This window comes from Triplophysa dalaica, chromosome 25 (genome assembly GCF_015846415.1).
Source record: "Triplophysa dalaica isolate WHDGS20190420 chromosome 25, ASM1584641v1, whole genome shotgun sequence".
Classification (NCBI taxonomy): Eukaryota; Metazoa; Chordata; class Actinopteri; order Cypriniformes; family Nemacheilidae; genus Triplophysa; species Triplophysa dalaica.
The window spans coordinates 1,993,250-2,016,520 of record NC_079566.1 but is presented as its reverse complement, the minus strand read 5'-3'; the positions used below and the strand labels follow the sequence as shown (position 1 = coordinate 2,016,520).

Below are 23,271 nucleotides of genomic sequence, written 5' to 3'. Positions count from 1 at the left end.
CTTTATACAACAGGGCTCCGCAGACATGCATCTTCTTTATACAACGAAGGCTGCACAGACATGCGTCTTCTTTATGCAACGGATGCTCCGCAGACACGCGTCTTCTTTATACAACGGATGCTGCGCAGACACGCGTCTTCTATATACAACGGATGCTGCGCAGACACGCGTCTTCTTTATACAACGGATGCTGCGCAGACATGCGTCTTCTTTATACAACGAAGGCTGCGCAGACATGCGTCTTCTTTATACCATGAAGGCTGCGCAGACAAGTGTCTTCTTTATACAACGGGGGCTGCACAGACACGCGTCTTCTTTATATAACCGAGGCTGCGCAGACAAGTGTCTTCTTTATACAACGGGGGATGCGCAGACACGCGTCTTCTTTATACAATGAGCTCAACTTCATGTCTGTCGGCCATTGGGGATGGACGAAGACATCGTCTATCGGCCCAACACGACCACTCACTGCTTTTAGGCAATAATTTTTGGTACTTTAATATTGTTTTTGGTTGGTCAGTCCTTTTGCTGATTTGTTCTCTTTATATTTACATTTAGATTTATTCAGATTGTTTGCAAACCTTTACTCTTTTGACTGGTGTTATTTTAGGGTTTTTGCTTAAACTTAAAGGTTTCTGACATTCTAAAGAGGTCTTTGATCATAGCTGCATGAGCTCATGGCTCTTTTCATCCTTGCCTTCAAAGAAGGTTGTCATAAGTTCACAGTGAAGCTCAGGTTTGTCACATGGGGATTTCCGAACTTAGGTTTGTATGTTTGTGTGTGAGAATCTGCTTTTCTTGATCCCGTTTTCTGATAAAACGTGGACCGCTGGGTGCCTCATTCTGCTCATTGTGATGAGTAAGTTCAGACGCTGGAATGCCATCCATTTGTGTGATTGCCATAGAACACGCTCTCTAGGTTGATTTTTTTCAACAACATCCCTGTGAGACATACTTCTCTTATCCGTTCTTATTTCCTTTTTCTTTGAAAGGGAAAGTGCCCTGCCTGTCACCATCAGGCTTTTGTGTGTCACGCTGCTCTCTTCAGCAAGGTCTTTTTTTCAAGTATTTCCCTGAAAGCTTGTGTGCTCATTGGTCTCTTCAAGTAGGTAAGAGCTTTGAAGAAAATGTTGACCTTAGCCCAGATGAAACCTAAAATGTCTTTTTGCCATTGTGATAGTTTTTGAAAGTGTGGAATAGGAACACTGTGTCTCACAATCCAATGTAAATCAATGTTGTGTTAACTTTCATTATTTCTCATGTTCATTGCACATTGAGTCCGAAATTTGCGTCCGAAAAAAAAAAAAGAAATTCAGAGACGCCATACAAACGAGCGGCAATACGGACAAAAACACCAAATTTTTGGATTTTTTTTTCAAGTACGCAAGTGCGACTTGAAAATTTTGAATTTCTTCTAGTTGCTATTTCATGTGGAAAGATGAGTAGAACGCGATTCTGCCATCGGTGCAAGCTGTGTGTCTACTGCACGGGTCACTCGTGTCACTAATGTTTCCTGCTGTCGCGGAGCTGCACAATCCACATCGTCATTGACGACAGTTTACACAAACAACGTGAGCGCATTACTACGAGTCGCTGTTGGCTGTGACAGATTTCTTGAGCCCGAGGACGAACGAGACGTTTAAAATGACGGGTACGATCCCTGGGATTGCACATACTTAGAATCAAATGTATAGTATAATGCAATGAAAGTCGCTTTGGATAAAAGCATCTGCCAAATGCATAAATGTAAATGTAATCATGCTGTCTAATCAGCATCTTGATATGCCACACCTGTGAGGTGGATGGATTATCTCGGCAAAGGAGAAGTGCTCACTAACACAGATTAAGACAGATTTGTGAACTATATTTGAGAGAAATAGGCATTTTGTGTACAAAGAACAAGTCTTAGAACTTTGAGTTCAGCTCATTACAATGGGGGCAAAAACAAGAGTGTTGCGTTTTAATTCTGGTCCTTGTATTTTGGCCATTATTGTCGTGTAGTGAAAATCTTGTATAATGACAGCCCTAAGTGTAATTTTTATTTCAATCATATCTATATTAGAATATAGACTTAAATGTTTAATATATGTGCCATGCGGAAAAGTAACATTTGCTTATTTATAAATAGCATACTTTGATTTAATCATGTTTATCTCTATAGATGAGCTATGGACAACATGGACCAAGTGGTTATAGTCACAATCAAGCGGGTTACTATGGGCAGCAGGGCCCTTCTTCCCATGGAGGCCAACAGCAGTCTCCGTACCCCCAACAGCCCCCCACTGGACAAGGCTCCCAGCCTCCCTTTACCCAGCAACCCCCTGGTCCTACTCCTGGTCAAGGTGGGCCTCCCTACGGTCAGCCTCAGGGCCAACCTTCATATTCCCAGACTCCACAATCAAGCCAGTCACCCTATCCCCAATCCCAGGGTCCTCCTCAGTCACAGAGTGCTTCTCAGGGCCAGCAAGGGCCACAGTCACAGCCTGGATACTCTCAACCACCTTCCGGTCCAGGGCAGCCACCTCAGCAGCAGGGTCCCTCTCAACAGCAGCAGGGTCCGCCTCATTCACAGACCTCCAGCTCGGTATCCCCACAGTCATCCCAGCAACCTTCGGGGCAGGGTCAGCCCTCACCCTATTCTCAGACTCCTCCATTGCAGTCCCAGCAACAGCAGCAGCAACAACAGTCACCCTTCCAACATTTTCCACCACCACCACAGGTAAAACTTTATGCTTGATTAAATGATACAGTGTTTCGCACAGAATTTTGTGAGACTATGGGGGCTAAACATTTTCCTTGAGGGGGCTCCGGGGCATGGTCCCTGTAAGAAAAGGTTGCATATTTGAAAGGTAAATGCTGCAATCTGGTGCATTTTAAGAACAAAATTAAGTGACTCAATCTGTAAGAATACTATAGCTATAGTAGTTATTTAATCATATATTAGGCAAAAACATGTAGAACATGAGCCAAAAAATGAAGCAAAAAAGGGTTTAACAGTTGAACTTGTTTATTTATTACCATATATTAAAAAGGTGGGACAGGTATCAGGCCTTTTTCACAGTACCATTGTCCCACTCCTCCGCATGGCAGTATCACTTTACTATCCGGACCAGAGCATGCATGTATACATCATTATGATGCTGTGACTGTTGAGAGTAATGCCTTTTGTGGTTTATTACATTTTACACTTTATGTGGCCATGGCACAGATCTATCAGTTTATATCAAAGTAAGAAGAGCGCTATTAATGACAGACACTTTCTCCTGCCGTACATGCCGATCGGTCTGAGCAGCGCTGCTCAATGTCCGACAAACCCAATATATGGAATGTTTGGTACAGGGTGACACAGGGCAGCATGTAATCGTGTGGCGTGCACTGAACTATTTTAGTTGCTGCAATAGGTAATGCAGAGGTAAAAAAAAAAACAATGGGCTTCAGTCGGACTCGGGCTGAGAATTCTGATAAGCTATAGGACATGGGCCGGGCTGGGGCCCGTGCAGGACTCTAGCTTGAAGCACGATCTGAGCGATGTGGAACAAAGTGCTTTTGCCGCTAAATAAGGACATTAGAGGATATAGCGCAGAAAGATCATCATTATAAATGTCATGGGTACGTGTGATGCATCATTTTAAACGACAGAAATGGTGTTGTCACTACATGCAGACAGCTATATTAGCTGGAATAATATGGAAGCTGAACATAATGATGACATAAGGGAATGCTATTTGCTCCGTCGTACACTGATAAAATCATGTTTGTACTGGTGGATAACTGCAGTGAATACTGAAACATTAGTTTGATTTTTCTTGCCTCAGCCGATGTTGTATTCTGGATGGTTTGGCAATGTCTCAAATCCCGGCCAATTCATGTATCTGCCTTTCAACCGCAAAAGCTGAAACAGTAGCGTTTGTATGTACAGTATGTGTATATATAAATATATGCTTCGCATCAGTGCACTCGAATTGGAGATAAACTCCAGAGGCAGGACAGTGCTGACTTTGAAATTTACCCGACACATTACTCATAACGGCAGGCTGTTGATGGCATTATATACCTAAATGTGGTGTGTGACGACTGAACAGTTTTTGTATTTTCTCTACACATTTATGACTTGTAAAGCCCTATTGCAATGTTTGACTTAGTCATGACAACATGAGTCAAGGTGGGAAAAGACTTATAAGTTAATTACTAAGTCAATGTTTCTCAATTTGTTTTTGTATTAATTTCCCAGGAGCTGTCTCAAGACTCCTATAGTTCCCAGTCATCTACTCCTTCTTCCAACCAGCCAATGGTGTCCAGTAAGAGTGGTCCAGAAGACAACATGCAGGGACGACCTTCCAGCCTTCCTGTGAGTCCCACACTGGCTTTAAGCATTTTAGATCAAATGAGCTCTCAATACAGGAATTGCTGTGGTAGTGGCACCACATTCTTGGAGAGTCTAGATGGGGGTCCTGGACCTAGTTAATGGTTTTTATCTGCAGATCTTGACCATAATCACAAACATCGCTTACACTTGTTAGTTTGCACAGAATATTGCCTTAGTTTTCAAATATTGCGATCTTTGTGTGCGGCTATTGAGCAAAACACAAAGCAGACTCATTGAAAAAGGCAATGGCTACCCACTTGTTACATTTCTTGGCTACCAACACACCTTTGTTTTGCATTTTTAAAGTTAATTTGGAAATTGGACGCAAGAGTTTGTGAGGCGCAAGTCTGGCTTTTATTTATTCTTAGAAAACGTTTTATTCAGGTGAGAACGCCGGCATTTTGTGTGGCATTTGCGCACTGTAATACCTATATGTGAAGAGGCATACTGCAGTATTAATATTAAGGAGTAATCGATTAATTGATCGTTAATTTTAATTAATTTTAAATTATTATGGGAATTTGTCTAAAGGGACATCTCTACTTTGGATAAGTTGGCTTTGCGTGGCTTCAGGAGTTAGACGGTTGTCCGAATTTTATTATGGGCAGCTTGTCAGTGAAGTATAGTTAATTTCTGCTGCATCTGCAAGCCAGAGGGCGCTCTCACACAGAAACTCCAAATATGCCCTGCAGAAGAAGTACCACTACACATGAAGTATATTTATAATGATGATGTTTGACGGGTGTTGCTTTTTCAAATGCATTCAAACACTCAAGGATTTTAGATCGATCAGCATTTCCTACCGTTCACAGAGCCGTTCTTTGCGGACAAACTATGAATGAAACATAATCGCATTTTGCATAATCACAGCGATTTAAAAACCGCACATAGCAGCTCGATTTAAGCATCCTGACGTAGTGGTAATTTATCGTACACAAGATTTTTTTATCGACCAACTCGACTGAAATTAATTTATTTCACTGTCTTCCAAACTGCTACAAGGACGGGCTCTGAGGAATCCCTAAATGCTGAGTTATAAAGTTTTCAGCATTTATGGCATTGGATTTAAGTCTTTAGATCTTAGTTTTGTGTAAGACTGTAAATAACTGCTAAACAAGATTTCCTCTTTTACTCAACTGTATGTGTTTAGACTCTTCTGCAATTATGTTACTACAACAGTGCACAGATTCACGGTTCCCTTGTAACACGCATAAATAAAGACATATGGATTTTCCCCTTACTTAAAATGAATGCCAGTGTTTTTCCTGCATTGAGAAATTGGATACGGCCGCCTATGTCAAATGTCGTGCCGCCTCAGGCTCATGGCAAAATTATGTCTGTTGTCTTCACAAGATACTGCATTTAACAGTCTGTCATTTGTAACTGCAGTTGCGGCATCATGCCACAGTAGCGGCGCTGTTTCATTGAGTTGCAGAACAAGAGCTAGCTGTCTTTCATTGTTGGTCGTTTTGCATCCAAGTACGTTTCATTTCTTGAAATTTCTTAAATTAACATGATTTGCATCATTGTAATGTCTTTAGCTGTGCAGTTGGATTGTTGAATCAGCGTATACTGTACACAGCTAGTCCGCCAGTATGAACGCACATTGTGTTTAGAATGACTCACTCAAGAATGACTCATTTGACTAGCCAATACTAGAGATCATTGAATCATTTAAAGTGAACCACAGAGAATCTAAGATGTGAATTAGCTTTGCTCATTTAGTAAGACTGGTTAATTCAGTTGGCTGTTGTGGGCTGAAAAGTTACACATCTGGTGTGCATTAACTGTCGATTAATTGAACAGAACGGAGTCAATTATTCCGCTTATACCACGGTTACTACACCACAATACGTTGTTCCGGTGTTTAATCTTAAAATGCATGGTATTTTCCATGAATGTACTTGCTGGTGGGACTTATTTCTTTCGCATCTCATCTGAAGCCGTTGCTTGAGCCTGCATATGCAGTTTTCCACAAACGAGAGGAAAACAGACAGCGCACATGTGTTTACGTCACTGAGAGAGAAAAGACAAGTATCTAGGCTATATTAAATTTGTTTTCATCCTATTTAACACCCCTGTCGTATAGGAAAATCATTAAGAGAATAAAGTGACATAGAGATTTCTGCGCCAGCTGCGGTTCTCACAGTGGCATAGAAAGCTTGCTGCTGTGTGTTTTAAGTCCCGTTTACACATTCCACAGACAATTTAAGATGTTGTTTTTGTGTTTTGTGTTTTATCTTTAATCTGCTGATTGTGTCATGTAGTTTGCTCTTACCTTTAATATATGCTTTAGTTTTTCGTCTGAACAGTCCTGTGCAATGCTCTGGCCATTGTTGATAAAATGTTTATGGTGTCCATAAATATTAATAGTTATTTCTTATCAGACAATGGAATTTGCCGGTCACTTTGTCTGTTGCTAGATACATATTCAGTGGTGGACATTAGGCTACACTTAAGTTAAACTTGATATGGAACTGTAATTCGGTCGACAAACCTGGAACTACTTCATAGGTGTGCGTTTAACTGAAAGTAATGCACACACGTCGAACGTTCATTAGCCAATCAGAATGAAGCATTAAACAGCGCCGTGGTATAAAGGGGTTTAAACGATACCAGACGATGAATAAGGGTCTTGTCTAGCGAAACAATCGACCATTTTCTAAAAAATAAAATAAGGCATATGCTTTATGCATAAATTCTCGCCTTCTCTGTTTTGCAATGCATAATTACGTTAAAAAAGTTCATGCTTGACATAGGCGGAAGTACCGAGTCAGTGTTTTCAAGTTGAACATGCTGGTTTTCAACATTATTAAGTATTACACTCCATCCCTCCCGTTCGAAACACTAAGATTGCTGACAGCACTTGACAAATTATATTTGGGGGAGCCCCGGTGTATGTAGGTAGAAACAGCTCATTCTAAGGTAATAAAAGTTTATATTATATTGCATTTTTGTCAATAGATCCTCCAAAAAATTATAAACTGGTCCTTTAAAACAACTTGCCACCTGACCTGGATACAAGTTATCCAACTGTGTGACAAACTAGTTGGATCCTAATGATCTTACTATGCAGAGAAACAAAGTTTGGTTGTATAAACAACCCAAACCAACAGTGAGTTTGTCAAAATATCGCCTTCCGTATAGCATCTAAGTTCAGTTGAAAAATATTTATATTGACTGTTGATTTGTTGGTTGTTCAGTGGAGACTTCATGAACAAAAGTGAATGAGAACCAGTTTGACAGGTTCATCTGGTTTTCTGATTATCGTTGCTTTGCATCGCAATGAATGAACATGTCTGGAACTCTGGCAACGGCAGTTTACAAAGTTTTTGAATTTGGGAGTTTTCTGTACACACGTAGAGCAGTAATTTAAGGATTCACTCAGTCTGGTTGAAACTCAATTATGTTTTGAAATGACACTACATTTTTTTTGTCTCAAGGCTGCTATACACAACGCGACTTGCAGGCTTTTTAAAAGTTTGCAGAGAAAAACAGGGGAATCGCACACTATGCCCTAAAATCTGCAGGGTAGCTCAGACTTTCTGCTGCAAATCCAGACTGAAAATCTGGGCAAAATCAGAGCAAAAGTCTTAGTGTATTCCGGCCTTTATCAAAGTGTCACTAGCCAAGGCAGCATTTGAGTTCAGCTTTCAGCCTGTTTTGTGCAGCTCTGCTGTTGCAGTATTCAGAGTCTGGGGCATGTTTCCTGTTGCTATTCTGGGTCTTCCTGTGTGCACGTGGCTTATTCAGATTCAGGGGCCGTTGCTCATGTTGTCCGTTCTGTGTTGCGCTTGCACTCACTAGATTGTTCCCTCATTCTATGCATTGGTTTAATGAATGGAATTGAGACGAGTTAGATTTAAGAAAGCTACAGTATTTAAAAAAATTTTTTAAACTTGACTTAAATTTGCCCCCTTTTTTGTTGCTTTGTCTCTCTCTTTTTCCTTTCTGTCTTCCGCTCTCTTGTTCACACACCCACTTTAGGTCCTTCTTTCTCTCTCTCACTCTCTCTCTCTCTCTCTCTCTCTCTCTCTCTCTCTCTCTCACACAAACACTCTCTCTCTATCACACACACACACACACACACACACACACACACAAAGGCCATGTCTCACTGCAGCACTCTCTCCCTCTCTCTAGGATTCCCTCTGCTGCCTCTCACATCATTCCTGTTTTTGAATTGTATAAATCCAGTGTTTATGTTTGGTTCGCAATGTTTCGCCATATTTCTGTATAGGCCGGAAGTCATTTTAAACAGTGTTTAGACAGTGGTCAGCATACACCCGCATACAGTTGTTTTTCATTTATATAGAAATGAAAGAAAGTTCAGTTTGGCAACAGACGCAAGAGTTTGCAAGGTGCATGCCTTTCAGCGCAAGCTACAGTCGCGATTGACAGTTCACGAGTTATTCAGGTCATGTCACATTCTGTTTAATATAAGCTCATTTGACATTGTACTAAAATAATAATCAACCATAAACTACTTTCTAAAGAAAATTGTCTTCAATTAATCACAATCCGTACAAACAATCCGTCCTGTATTTTTAATAAATGTTTAATATAATAATTTCATGATTGAGTTTTTCGTTAAGAATAATAATGAACAAACATTATAAGCATTCGCTTTAGTCTGAAATAGGGATGCAGCGAATTCCGAGGTTAACTATTAACCGCCCTCAAAAACGTCATGGTTAATTAATCGTAAACCACATGTTTCTGTTGCGCGGAACGGAAACGTTGCAACTTGAACAAAATTAAAACAAAGTTACACCAGCTTAAAGAGCCGTACTTATCAGAGACACGGAGGCCACGACACAATAGATTAACTATGGCAGTGAGACCAACAGCCATGTATATTCACAGTTGGGTTTTCAGTGCAATGTAAACAAACAAAGCGGCATGCAAGTTAAGGGATTATCATACCGGACAAGAAGCTTCGCATCTATATTAGTCCATCTATATTCAATTTAAGAAACTGTTATTAATGTAAGCATATTCTTTATACTACTATAATGAGCATAATATTTATGAGACTTGCAATTAAAATAACTTTTTTCCGGCTGCATTGATTCCATTTATCTGCCCTGATCTGTGCGATGTGGGAAAACATGGAAGGAATCGTGGAATTCTACTATTTAAATATGTCATCTGCTTGTCCTGCGTGTTTACGAGTGAATGAATTGCACAGTTTAACATGTTACAAGCGTGACAGTCGTGGATTTGTCTGTATTTCACTATGCGAGGGCATGAACACATGAACTTTACCCATAGTGTTGTTTTAAGTTTTATTTATCAAGCGTTTCACTGTTTGAGTGAAGCTACCGTCAAACACACACTAAACCTTGAGGGTCTTCGCGACGACCCGTCAAAATAAAAATCTGCCTTTTTTGAAACACATGAAAAAAAATGTACTTGTAAATTTATAAACGGTTGTAAACACTGTAGTATACTTCAATATTTACTATAGTAAGGTTAAACAATACTATAGTACCGAATAATTTCTCTACAGTGAAATAATTAAAAAATATTAAAATTTATATTTTAGTACTTTTTATGGACAAATGTATTAACTATTTTATAGCAAAACACTTAAAAGAATTTTGAAAAATTAAAAAGCAAATAATTAGAATTTGGGAAAAACTAAAAATGATATGGCTAATTTATCCATCTATATGTAACATTGTTGTCCTTTGTCATTTACTTGCCTATTTATGTGATGAACTGCACTTTTTATACTAGTGCTACAAGTATTTGGCCTGTGCTACAAAACTTTAAACCTCTGTAGCACCTGTGCTATGTGCAAAAAAGTTAACTAATATAATTATTTAATTCCTGTTGCTTTTTGTCGATATTGGTTCTGATGTTTCTGTAGCATTTTCCCTGCTGAATCTGTGTTTGTGGCACTGCTTTCTCTGGGAACTTTCCGCTGTAGAAGCAGTAAAGCTCTGGAGACAGGCAGCTTTTTCCTTTTCTTTTTTTCTGTGTCAGGCACCCACCCCCCCCAATATCCACCTTGTCTGTTTTTCTCCAGACAGGGCGGCTGCCTTTCTAACCAGCGCATCTGTGGCTCCCGCTACTATTGTGACCCGCACAAAAGACCTCCCAATGCACACACGTCTCATGGCACCCCTCCCCACTGTGTCACATTCAGGAGAGACAGTAGATGAGTCCAGATGCCTGTGAAAACATGTTTTTATTTACCCCTCTAAGGCCATATCCACGAAGCCTGATCCAATAATTTTTTTCTTTTTCACGCCGTCGTCTCAAGAAATATCCGCGTACGCACGAAACCGCTGAAGCAGACTCAAAACGATGTAGGATAGATGCAAAGTCAGTATGTGATCCTGTAATTCTGCCACAGAGGTGGATGGATTGTAGCATCAGGCCGCCCTCCAGTGTGGATAAAATGTATTGTAAAATTATAATGGGTTCTTACGCGTTTCTAATGTCTTTTGTCGTGTCACGTCCGGTGTAGACACAGTTTAAGTCCTGTGTCAGCCGCCATAGTGCTTAGAAAGGGAGGGGTGGAGTGATCCATAGGTTGCAATTTGCAACCTCACCATTAGATGCAGCTACATTTCATACACTGGACCTTTAAGAAAACTACAATAAAAAATTATATTTAACCAGCAAAGTGCTGAAATCTACCCTGGTTGCGGTCTAGAGAACAGACCGGAGCTCAGACTGGCATGTGGTTTGATATCTGGCTTCACTTTGATAAAAAGATAAAAAAACAGTCAAGTGCAAGATGTGCAACACCAAATCAACTCAAGTACATACAAGTGTACAACAGGTTTGATTCTTTATAAACTCTGTCTACACCACATGTGAGCGGCGCGAAATAGAAACCGTTAAGCACAAGTGGTTTGTCTCTTCTCATCACGCTTCATCCAGCAGGGACAGAATTTCAGTTTATAATAGATTCTAGTCTTTTTATTGCGCCGCTCGCGAAGCAGAGCGACCGTTTTTAGTTCATTTCTATGGAAGCTCATCTTCACGCTTGCAGTCCAGACAGGCGTTCCTCTGCTCTGCGATCGCCTCGCAAAGGTTGAAGCTCGCTTCAATAGGAATGTTTGAAAACGCTTGCCCTGCTCCGTGCCACATTTAAACACAAAATGTCACTTGAGACCACTACTATCAGACAGACAAGTCTACTTTACTTTAAAACATTGAATTATGTAAGGCTGAACTTTCCTAAAACTGTCGCTCCCCGGTGGCCATCAGGGGTCCACAGTTTGAGAACCATCGATTGGGTGTCTTTACTGTCAAGAACATGGTATGGGATAAGTTATATGATTTTAGTTTTAATGCTTAAGGATAGGGATTGCTGTAAGGATGATCAGTGAGATCTGAGGAATAGCTGTATGTGAGCCTGTAATGAGTGCTAATACGCAGGGGCCTCTCCCCATTACACTCACATTTTGTGGGGTGTTAGTGCCCCCTCATGGCTGACTGTCTGCACAGCTTCTGCTACCCATGGTTGTTGCTTTAAATCTTGGAGGAGACATTTGTATCCTCAAATCTTGCACTATGATTTTTGGGGCAACCTGTGATGAACCTGTGTACGTGCGTGCCTCTTTCCTTAGATACGTAACTAAGGGACTTCACACACGACACGTATCCAGATGTGACAATGCTTTGTGCTCACGGTTGACTGTAAGGCAGCGTTATGTTGTGAGACTGCTCATTGATGTTAGGCCGCTCTGAGAAGATAAATGTGAAAAGAGAGGGGGCAGATTCTACTTGGCACTAATGTGTCAAGCACGTGGAGACGGTTGCTATGGCACCCTCACAGCGTGCGTGGCATTTTTTTCTCTGTCCCATTTTTCTCTTTCGCTACCTCAGTCCAGTGTTTTGGCAACAGATGAATGGGCGTGTGTGTGTATCGGTGAGGAGAAGTTAGTGTCTGTGTGTGTATATGTGCATGTGAAAAGAGGAAAAGCAACCATAACCACACATTCACACATATTCATATTCACTTTGTTCTTAACCATAGATCCCCTTTTAACATGCTCACTTAACCCATGTTCACCCTTTCATTATGACTTGCTTTAATAAAACATCTCAGGCAGTGTTCCCCTCATATGATAATATTTTATACAGTGTTTGAATAGTCGTAACTATTTTCCTCACCGTGTGTATGTAGAGATTGGTATCGTTAAGGTTCTAACGGTATTACTACTTATCGATACCACTTATTGATCCGGTACTTTAACGGTACTCTTATCTGTACTTTTGTTGTGTTTTTTTTATGTAGACAAAACTAAAGCTGAAGTTGTTTTCACTATTTAAAACATTCTTTACTGACCTAACATATCTTAATGCAGGTAAAAGATGACTGATACCCGCCTATTATTCATAGAGAATTAAAATAAAATGCATGTGGGCCTAAGTTTGTTTGTGTTTTTTGTTGTTGTTGTTGTTGTTGTTGTTGTTTAATAATAACCATAATTGGACCAGATGCTGGAGTGGATTGGTTCACTGTAACTGGAGCTTTACATAATGTAGTTAACTCTGTTTGGGCTTAAAAGTTATACAGGTTTGTAACCTCTTGCAATGTACACGCACACAAAAAGTTTATGTATTTCATCACTACAAATTAATTTTTAGGTAAGCTCTGCTTTATAATTTCTTAAGCATAATTTATTATTATTCATCCATTTTAAATGCAGTACTGTGAAAGCATTTTTAAAGTTTAAGATTTAATTAGGCTACTGCAGAAAAAAATACTCTAAAGATTTATATGTAGGCTATTTTTTTATGTGATGTTTGTTTATTAAATTATTACATACTAATTTAAAGAAACCTTATGCAATGTTTATGTCCGTGTTATTTAGGAAGACTGCTTGGTAGAGGTCGACCGATATGCGTTTTTCAGGCCGAAACCGATTATTTCCATGCAAATTAGACCGATAACCTATATTTTGAACCGATATATATATATGGTGTAAAAACGCAAATTTATATAGAAATTAAGAACACATGCTCTGAAATAGGGCTGCAACAACGAATTGATTTAATCGATAAAAATCGATTACTAAAAGAGTTCACAACGAATTTCATAATCGATTCGTTGTGTCGCGGGCAATGATCCAGCACCTGAAACGCAAACATGTTGGAGTCTTTGATGAGGAGGAAGGGAGTTCAACAGCAGGTTAAGTCATTACGGAATCGTACTTTGGTTCCGTTTTGAAGTGAAGAACGTAATGTCCCTGGTGCGGATGTTTACTCGTTATCCAGCTTGGCAAGCATGACAAGTTAGCATTAGCACGTTAATAACAGAAGTAAAGCAGGGCTGGTATAGTTACTTTGCACTTTGCATTGCAAGAATAAAGACACGTTTTTATTCACTAGCCTTTTTTGAACCATTCATTTATCAATCTGTTGTCATGTATAGCTACACTGCACAAAAAGCTTTTCTTACTTAGTAATTTTGTCTCGTTTCCAGTCCAAGTATCTAAAAAAATCAAGATTACTAGACAAGAAAAATGGCATGGCTTAAAAATTATTTTTCGTACCCCATTGGCAGATAATTTTGCTTGTTTTAAGCAAACAATCACTTAATTTTGAGGTGTTTTTTCAGAAAACAAGACATCATTTCTTATGCTATTTCATGTGTCTAGTAAATGTATCTTGATTTAAGATTTTTTTGATATTTGGACTGACAACAGGACAAAACTACTAAGTTAGAAAAGCAATGTTTGCAGTGTTTATTCTGTGCTTTGTCCCATATAGGTTATTATTGACAAATATATTTGTGTGTGTTGTACATTTTAATTTAATTTTAAAGTTCTTTTATAGCACTCGGTCATCTTAATCTTTGTTAAAATGTGGTGTATAAATGAAGCTTGCACTTACTAAAATGATGGTAATAATTTAATGAATAAGCTTCAGGTGAATTTGAGAGAGAGTGTGTGTGTGTTTCAGTGTGAGAGTTTGTGAGTGTGTGTGTCTGCGAGTGTGTGCATCTGCGAGTGTCTGTCTGCAGTGTAGTGTAGAGAACAATTCTGACATTCAAACAAATCCTGTCAAATTTTCTGATTTGTATTGTTCTTTATTTTTTATAAATTATTTATTGTTCTGGCAGCTCAGGTGGCACTTTTATTTTAAAAAAGTCTATATATTTGGCAGATGTAAAGCATACATGTTTATGTTTTTGTATTAGTCCATTTTTATTTTATTATTATTATAACAGCTCAGGGATGTTCAATGAGCAACATGTTTGTGCAGTTTCTAAAGATTTTAATTCTGTTTTTGAATAAAGGGTTGGAAATTAATGCTTTTCTTGGTTTATGTTTTTATCCGATTAATCGAAAAAATATTTACAGATTAATCGATTATTAAAATAATCGTTAGTTGCAGCCCTACTCTGAAACATTTGAAATATTTTTAATTCTGACTGAGAAATCTTAATCATAACACTTATATTAATACTAATAAAAGAAAGAAGGGAGCACCCAGCAGAATTCTGTGAACATTTTGTAAACCACAAGCAACACAGTAAAAAACAACAAGCAACAAATGAAAAAATGAATTGAATGTAACAAATTATATTTATTTATTTATGGAAAAAAATATGTTCTGATGACTTTAACATTGCATACAATACTTTTCAATTAATCATTATGCTAATCATTGGATTAACTAGCACAATTTGAATTTATATATTAAGTGTAAATAATTGAATTGCCTTCATAGCTTTATTGTGTATGTTGTTGAAAAGACCGCAATATTTTCATGAAGCTATAACATGAGCATGAGAGCGCTCTGACTGAAGACCGACGATTCAAGTTCTTTATGCTTTAAAATGTGTTGTATTTTTGAAATGGCGTCCTTTTAAGTGACGTGCAAAACGCCAGCTCGATCAATTACAAGAAACGCGTGTGCAGTGTGCTGCTCGCTTGCAGAGCAAATCATTGTTATACTGAGGATGTGAATTATATCTACATGATAATAATGCGTAAATCCCGCGGAACCTGCAGGAAACCCGCAAAGCTGCTCCGAAATTCAGGCACTTATTATATTGAAGTGTTTTGCATCTTCAGTGCAGTGGATTGAGATTTATTTCAACGTCTGATGCTGCTTTACCTCATAGAGCATGAACCCGAAGCAGCGCTTTCGATGTGACAGTGAAAAAAGACTTTCTGTTCCGCAGCCTCCCGTGTTGATTGGCCGGACTCGTGACTTAGTCCCAACAAATCAGAGGGGCAGTGGGCGGGCATTACTCTAGGCAAACCCCTAGAGTGACGTGTTCCGACTGCTCTCGCTAAATCCTTGGCTGCGTCAGAGCCAAAAAGCGCATTTCAAAATTAAACGACTTTATCGGCAAATCGGCTTTGAAAATGATCGATATCGATTATCGGCTAAATCCTTAATATCGACGCCGATAATCGGCCAATTCGATAATCGGTCGACCACTACTGCTTGGCTAGTATACGTACCTGAGGACGTGGATGATGAACTAGTAGCTAGGCAGTCGAAAACTTTGCATTTCTCTGTCTGCACATAATGCACTTTAGCTATTTTGCCAGATTGCTAGTGATTCCGCTCTTACAAGCAAAAATCTTGTTGAACTTTTTGCAATGAGCATTGTCTGCATCCACTCGAGTGAAATGTAACCATACTTTAGACCGTTTGATTCTCTCCGCCATCGTCACTCTATTAAACGCGAGATTTGGTTTTGTGTGCTTGCAAGCTCTTGTGTTGTGTGCGCGCGAGCGTGGGACAGACGGACATTTCGCGTGCGAGATTGCAAATAACGAAAATGCAGGTAAATGAAAGAACTGGTTGGTCAGTTAAAATATGCTAGTTAACGTTTATTTAGCAATAATAAATAGGAAATGTTTTTCTTTCTCCAGTACCGACAGCAGAACCGTTAACGTAAGAGCTTATCGATACTTCGGTCTTTTATAATTTAGCCCTGGGACCGATTAAGTACCAGGTTTCGGTACCCATCCCTAGGTGTATGTGAAACAATGATGCCCATAGTGACTTTTATATTAATACTGACAGACCCATTATGATGAAAAAACTTTTGTTTATTGTATTATAGTTCTTGGTATTACGTTTTTCTCATACGACTTATGAGAATAAAATGTGTTGAATGGACAAAATGTTTCTCTCTTTATTGGGACAGGATGACACATGTATAGCGCTTATGTCTCTGTAAATAATTACATAATTTTGTTAGGATCAGTAGTTTATTGTTCATGTCATTTCAGTGATGGATGTTATATAAACAGTAGATATATCGCTGGATTTATGATAGATGCTATGGTCCCAGTGCTAAAAGATGCTGGACATGAACCGCACGCTGTGTTTTGTTGGCAAATGGCGTGTACGTGCATAATGTACAAAACACGAAGGGATGATGTGTTCCTTGCTCGTGCTGTAGTTCCATCCCACCCGCCCCACTAGTCCCACCTTTAGCAGCTCGTGTTTGTCCGGAAATAATCGTTCAGCTATATCTCTCTTTTATAAATTTGATAAAACTAAATACTCTTCGAAGATACAATGTATGCAATACTACAGTAAAGGTACTTAAGAATAATGTAAGATTGACAGAAACTGAGTGTGTTACCCGATCTTTAAAGGGGTGATATAACATGGCTGAAAGAAATGTTATGGTTTTAGATATAATGCAATGTGTATACACAATTTAAAGGAAAAAAACGCTGTATTTTCCACATATCGTGCATGTTTGCATCTCCTCTTTGTCCCGCCTGTCTAAAACGTGCAGATTTTTAATAAAGCTCATCGCTCTGAAAAGCGAGGTGTGCTATGATTGGCCAGTTAACCAGTGCGTAGTGATTGGTTGAATCACCAGGTCTGGATGAGCATTCGCTTTTAGATTCCAATGCATCTTTTGTTCCGACACTTTTATATGTGCAATTTCATTTGCCTAATACATGCATGTACAACTTATAACACTCAAAAACAAGTACTCGCGCCATTAGACCCCTTTTACATTAACTCTCAGTAGTTAGATGACCGGGTTTGAAGGTCAAATTGTCTTTATTTTTGGGTGCATCTATACATTTTACATTTACAGATTAAGGACTACCTGACTTTCTGTTTGTCCACCTTATTGTGCATTGGCGTTTTTCTTGTTTTATTCAATAATATAACCTTTCAATAATTAATTTTGATAACTTACCTGTAAATACAATTTTCCTGTTGTTTCCACAAAATCTAGGGAGTGTGCCTTTTATCATCTGGCTCCATAATAGAAAAGAATTACGTAATTGTCTGTTTCTAGTTACAGTTACAAGTCTATTAATTAATATATCTTCTTTAGGATCAGTGATGCTTGAGATCAAATTCCTCAGAGAACCATTGCTTCCTGTTCTCTTGAGCCACACAAGTGTTGCGGTCATATACACACACTTTGGCACATTAAGAGACTCCGGGGTTACTGTATACTTCTGGGTAATAAACACTTTCCTCATGAGTCGCGTACACAGGAATCTCTTTTTAGATTCATCCCAACATAAACACACATGCACAAATACATTTTTGTTTCCTGTTAGGAGAGCAGACCTGGGTCGTATAAAAACTCTTCATAGACATTCTGGCAGTGTGTGTGTGTGTGTGGCAGGAGTCTGAATCAGCGTCCTCCTCCTGTCTCTCCCTCTGGGGTTCCTCCAGCAGGTCATGGCCCAAAAATAGCAGCGGGCGCAGTTTCAAGTGCAAAACCACCGACTTTGGGGCCACAGCCAGTCTGTGAGTGTGTGATTTCTATGGGAAAACTTGGCCGAGCTCCAGTCGGACTGCGTGTGTGTTCCACTCCCACTTTTTTCTTTTCTCTCTCTGATCTGGCTGGCGGATGAGCTTGCAAAATTTTGCAGAACACATGCACTCCATGTGACGACGGTTTAGTGTGTAAATATTCCCACACACACTTGTGCACACAAGCGCCTCTCCACTGGGAGGCTTTATGACTGACTGCCAGATGGATTTCAGCATCGCAATTCAAATGGGCTCGCTGCTCATTGCTCAAGCTTGTTTCAATGGCGCTAGTGTCAGAAAACACTTTGTAATGGGCAAAATGTGTATAATCAAAAACACGACATTCATTTTTATTTATTTATGCATAACTTAATCTTGTTGTGTTATACATGTCAATATTTTTTTATTCACCGTATAATAAATAGTAATAATTCACAAGTAGTTGTTGTCTTGGCTGAACTGTTTTTGCTGATTCTAGTACATTTTAACATTCTATCAAGAGAACGTGAAAAGTGTTGCCTTGTATACGTCTCATCATCACAATGTAAAAATTCTTTGGAGGGTATAAAAAGGGTCACTACTTGTCCTGTCAAATCATTCCACCTCTTAAACAATAGGTGTATGACAAGTTGTGTTGAAATTTCGTTTGTTCAGATAACTGACTTTTTTATTCCTCTGTCTTTGCAGGACCTGTCAGGCTCCATTGATGATCTCCCTACAGGCACTGAGGGTGCTTTAAGTCCGGGCGTGAGCACATCAGGTGTATCAAGCAGTCAGGGTGAACAAAGCAACCCAGCACAGTCACCCTTCTCTCCCCACACCTCCCCTCACATGACGGGCATCCGCAATCCCTCGCCTTCACCTGTAGGATCACCTGCAAGTGGACCCGCCTCACGCACAGGACCACTCTCCCCCGGAGCCATGCCAGGTGTGAAGTTTATTGATATGATTTCATCTCCTATCAAGTGAAAGTTTTAGCAATATGTTTTTGTTTTGGGCTTAATGCATGAGATTATCCAAAGATGCCTATTTATTAATTTAGCTATTTATGCTTTTTCGCTATCCAACTACAGGAAACCAGATGCCCCCCAGACCCTCCAGTGTGCAGTCAGATGGCATACTGCATTCCTCAATGGGTCAGGATAGAGGTAAACCATGTTTCTCTTCATGTGATCTTTAGTTAGAAGATGACTTGACTTCTTCCTCTGCCTTCACAATGGACCCTTCTCTGACTTCCACCTTCACAGAGCCACAGGTCGTCATAGTTGGGTAAATGCAGCAATGTCTGGTGCTGGGGTGTAAGTGTTTTCCCTGCTGCTTCAGTATTCGCAGACTTATTTGTTTGGAGCTTTTCATTGCCTTGTCCAAATGAATTCATCAACTGATGAAACATCTCAGGAAATTCTACAAGTAGTTTTTATAGAGTTATTTGCACAAAAACTGTACGCAAACTCATTTGGGTTGACTTGGCATTGTGTCGTATTGTCTACAGGTTCTACGTTTAGTCACAAAAGCAATGTTAAGAACCGTAATAAATGAATTGTGAACTTCCAAAAATATCCTCCTCCTAATACAACGTTTTATACAACGTCCCTATTATGTGGCTCCTTTCCTTATTAACCTGAAAGCATAAGAGTTTTTGCTCTCCATGCACTGAAAACCCAAAAGCAAATTGTCCAGGGACTGTGAAAAAAGACCCTAATAAAGGCTATTCAAAATATTTTTTCTTTCCCAGATATGTTGTTCATTAAATTATATAGTTACACTTTGTGCTTGTAACATTTAAAAAGTTTTTTATAAAAAAGAAAAAAGATCAATAGAAAATGAGGTTTGAATTTTGTCACTGTATTATACACATTTCAACTCCACTACTGTGAAGTGTTTTTTGTAATAAGGAGATTATTATACCAGAGGAAACAACAGGTTTATTGGGTTACTCTCACTTTAAGAGCCAATGCTAATACACATCCACTGTTAACGTCCCTTATAACATTAGCCACTGTAGGGCTTTCCACACTGCACTTAACCCCGGGTTATCTTCAGTCTAAACCCCGCTTTTAACCCCGGGTAAACAAACGTTTCACACTTGGAATTTTGAAGCGGGGTTATCACGCATTTTACCCGTGGTTATAAAACCCTGCTTTGATGAAGGGTTATCCCCGCATTGCGTTTTCACCGCCCCTCCTCCTGGTGGAATCTGCTCTGACCCAGATCGTTTGTTTGCTGCAATATGCTGTGAATGTCACCAACTGGTAACCGAGCTGTCGAAATACACTAGTGGGTAAATCGTCAGTGGGCGGCCAAGACAAAAACAGACATTCCTGCACGGAAATCACATTTCAGTGAAATAACTGACTTTAGCATTGTTTTTTGGACATATGAACTTAGCACGTTTCCTAAATGGCTACGAACATATTAAGGTATTGATTTGAAATTATTACATACAGCTCCTTTAAGTTTGGAGAGTTTTATCTCGAATAAATTCTAGCGTTAACGATTAAGGTGTATCGTTGATACTTCTCGGTATACTATTGAAATAAACTGTTTTTTTGCGCAGTAAATCCCACTCAAAAAATACGACTCTAAATCAGTAATCACATGTTATACCAATAGGTTTGTTTCACACCACCTAAATGAACCACACCATACCAACTATGATCAGCACAAAGCTTCAGTGAAAATAAAACACTCTCAAGGGTAGTTTATTAAAGTGTGATGCCATCCTCTCCCCCTTCAGTATATGTGCGAACCCCTCAGATGCCATACGGCTCTCCTCAATCAGGATCAACTTTATCCCCACGGCAATCTTCTGGAGGTCAAATGCATGGTGGGATTGTTACCTATCCACAAAACAACTCCATGGGCAACTATGGACCACAGAGTGGCCAGTATGGACCACAAGGTGAGAGACGTTCATTTAACAAGACATATAGAGTCTGGTGACTGCTCACATTATCTTTACATTAAAAGATCTTCTTCTAAACGGTTATATATTTCTCCCTCCTGTTGTTGACATCTTTCGGTGACGTCAACTTTTTCACAAACAAACAAAAATGTCCTGCATGTCCTGATATGTGCTGTTTCCATTATAAGTAGTGGTTCAGCTTTTGAAATGTCTTTCAGATGTATAAACCTCTTTTGTCCTCACTCTTATTCTTGACAAACAAAGACAGACAGGGTTTTTACATTAGCCAGTACTGACCTAACCTTTTCTGTTTCCACACAGGTTACCCAAGGCCGCCAGCTTATGGAGGTATGCCCAATGCGAACTACCCTGGTGGTACTGGAATAGGCGGCACAATGAATCCTATGGCAGGGCAGGGTGGAGGTGGGCCATATGCAGGAATGCCTCCTGGAAGGATGGGCCCGGGGCAGATGGGGGCAAGGCCTTACGGCCCTGGCATGGGCCCCAACATGGGCGGAATGCCCCCTCAGGCGACAACTGGGATGTGTCCGCCACCTGGGATAAACAGGAAGCCCCAGGATCCTGCTGCAGCTGGCATGCACCTCGGCCCATCTAATTCGATACACAGGTAGAGTGTACCATGGGGCTCTTTTTTTAAATTTGGCAGTGAAACAAAGTTGTCCTGGCTGTCGCTACTAGGAAATCCCCTGACATAAACTGTATTTGTGTAAGTGCATTAAATGTAATACTCTGTAAAATTGATTATGTGCCCAAGTAGGTTTTACGAAAAGAAATTATTGAAATGTACTTAATAGAGTGGGTTACCTGATTTTTTTCAAAAAATTTTATTTACAATAACGTAAAAAAACGAAAGAAAGAAATCTACAATTTTTTTGTCAAAGTTGTAATAGTTAACGTTTACAACTGACTAATTTGGTATTTTTATTGTAAATTTGCAGTTGATCTGTAGTGTCCAGCATGCTGTGCATCTGACTGAATTAGGAGATTCAATTTATTAAGTTTTTTCCATTTTTATTAACTGTGGTTGCAAGTAACGTGTTTTTAATAAAAAGAAGAACGTAGTTATTTTTTCTTGATTTATCTTTGAGATTTAGGAGAGTTTTATTTTTAAGTTTTATTTATTTTATTGGTTACTGTTGTTCAAAGGACTGGTGCTTATTGAGCGAATAACTTTGCTAATGCTAGTATAGAAGCCAGTCTCTTCTTTCTTGCTCATCTGTGTTGTAAAAATTGGTAACCAAACAGCCAATTGACATTCTTCAAAATATCTTCTGTTGTGTTCTGCGGACGGATGACTTAACCAGACGACTTTTTCCACCACCATCTGGCAGTTTAAGTTTCTTATTTAGAGTGTAATTTTATAAAATTATAATAATTTCTTATTTCCATTTTAATTAAAACATTAAGTTTAGTTTACCCCAAAAATCACTCATCATTTACTTGTCCTCAAGGTCCGAAGGTTTGTGCAATAAATGTTGAATCAAAATATTTCTTTCTGAAGCTACTTTTTGCAATGTCTCTTTACATAATAATGATAATATCTTGATTTTTTTCTTTTGGGGTAGTTTCTTGTGTAAGATGTGATATCATTTGTGATCAATAACATAAAATAATCGTGCCCCCTCTGATTTTTGAACAGTTTGTTTTCATGCACCTCAGAATGAGGAGGCATCTATTAATCGATTGCACGATTCTATATATCAGTAATGTGCCGCGCCCTCGTCATCTTTTAGAGATTTTCGCCATTTTGATCACGTACCGGAGCATAACATTTATCAATCCAGCTACAGAAGCAACAGCGCTGGCTAATGATATTATCACGGTCGGGAGTTCGGCTCATATGGCTCTTGCAAAACTTGGGTGGGAAATACATATAATGGTATAATTCAGTACTCTCCACTATTATTGGTACCCTTGGTAAATATGAGCAAAGAAGGCTGTAAAAATAAATATGCATTTTTTCTCAAAGACTCACAGATGGAAAATTGCAGTAATCAGTTGAATTTTGGGGTTAGAAAGCATTTCTTCAAGAAGAACTCCACCATATTAATCTGCCATACTGGAACTTCCACCAGGACTGGGTTCTATGGCCATATGAAATGGAAAAGAGTTTTTTTGGCAGCAAAAACACAATATAGGTTCTATGCACACAGGGACCAAAAATGCCCAATGTCCAAAGTTACATATGTCGCCAGATCTTTATTGTTGTGAACTACTTTTAACTCTGAGGTCCTGGACATCTTGTTCA

The 23,271-nt window shown here is 39.2% G+C and overlaps 1 protein-coding gene across 3 annotated transcripts in view; it reads left to right on the top strand.

The window, feature by feature from the left end:
* arid1ab (AT rich interactive domain 1Ab (SWI-like)) overlaps positions 1-23,271 on the top strand; it is a 57,216-nt gene that overhangs the window by 21,313 nt on the left and 12,632 nt on the right. For 2 of the 3 annotated variants that reach the window (XM_056740949.1, XM_056740947.1), the window contains exons 3-8: positions 2,162-2,719; positions 4,232-4,348; positions 18,785-19,025; positions 19,171-19,245; positions 20,835-20,999; positions 21,324-21,630. In XM_056740949.1, coding sequence (XP_056596927.1) covers positions 2,162-2,719; positions 4,232-4,348; positions 18,785-19,025; positions 19,171-19,245; positions 20,835-20,999; positions 21,324-21,630 — 1,463 coding nt within the window. The remainder of the gene's footprint in view (positions 1-2,161; positions 2,720-4,231; positions 4,349-18,784; positions 19,026-19,170; positions 19,246-20,834; positions 21,000-21,323; positions 21,631-23,271) is intronic. The other variant, XM_056740950.1, reaches the window with a different exon arrangement.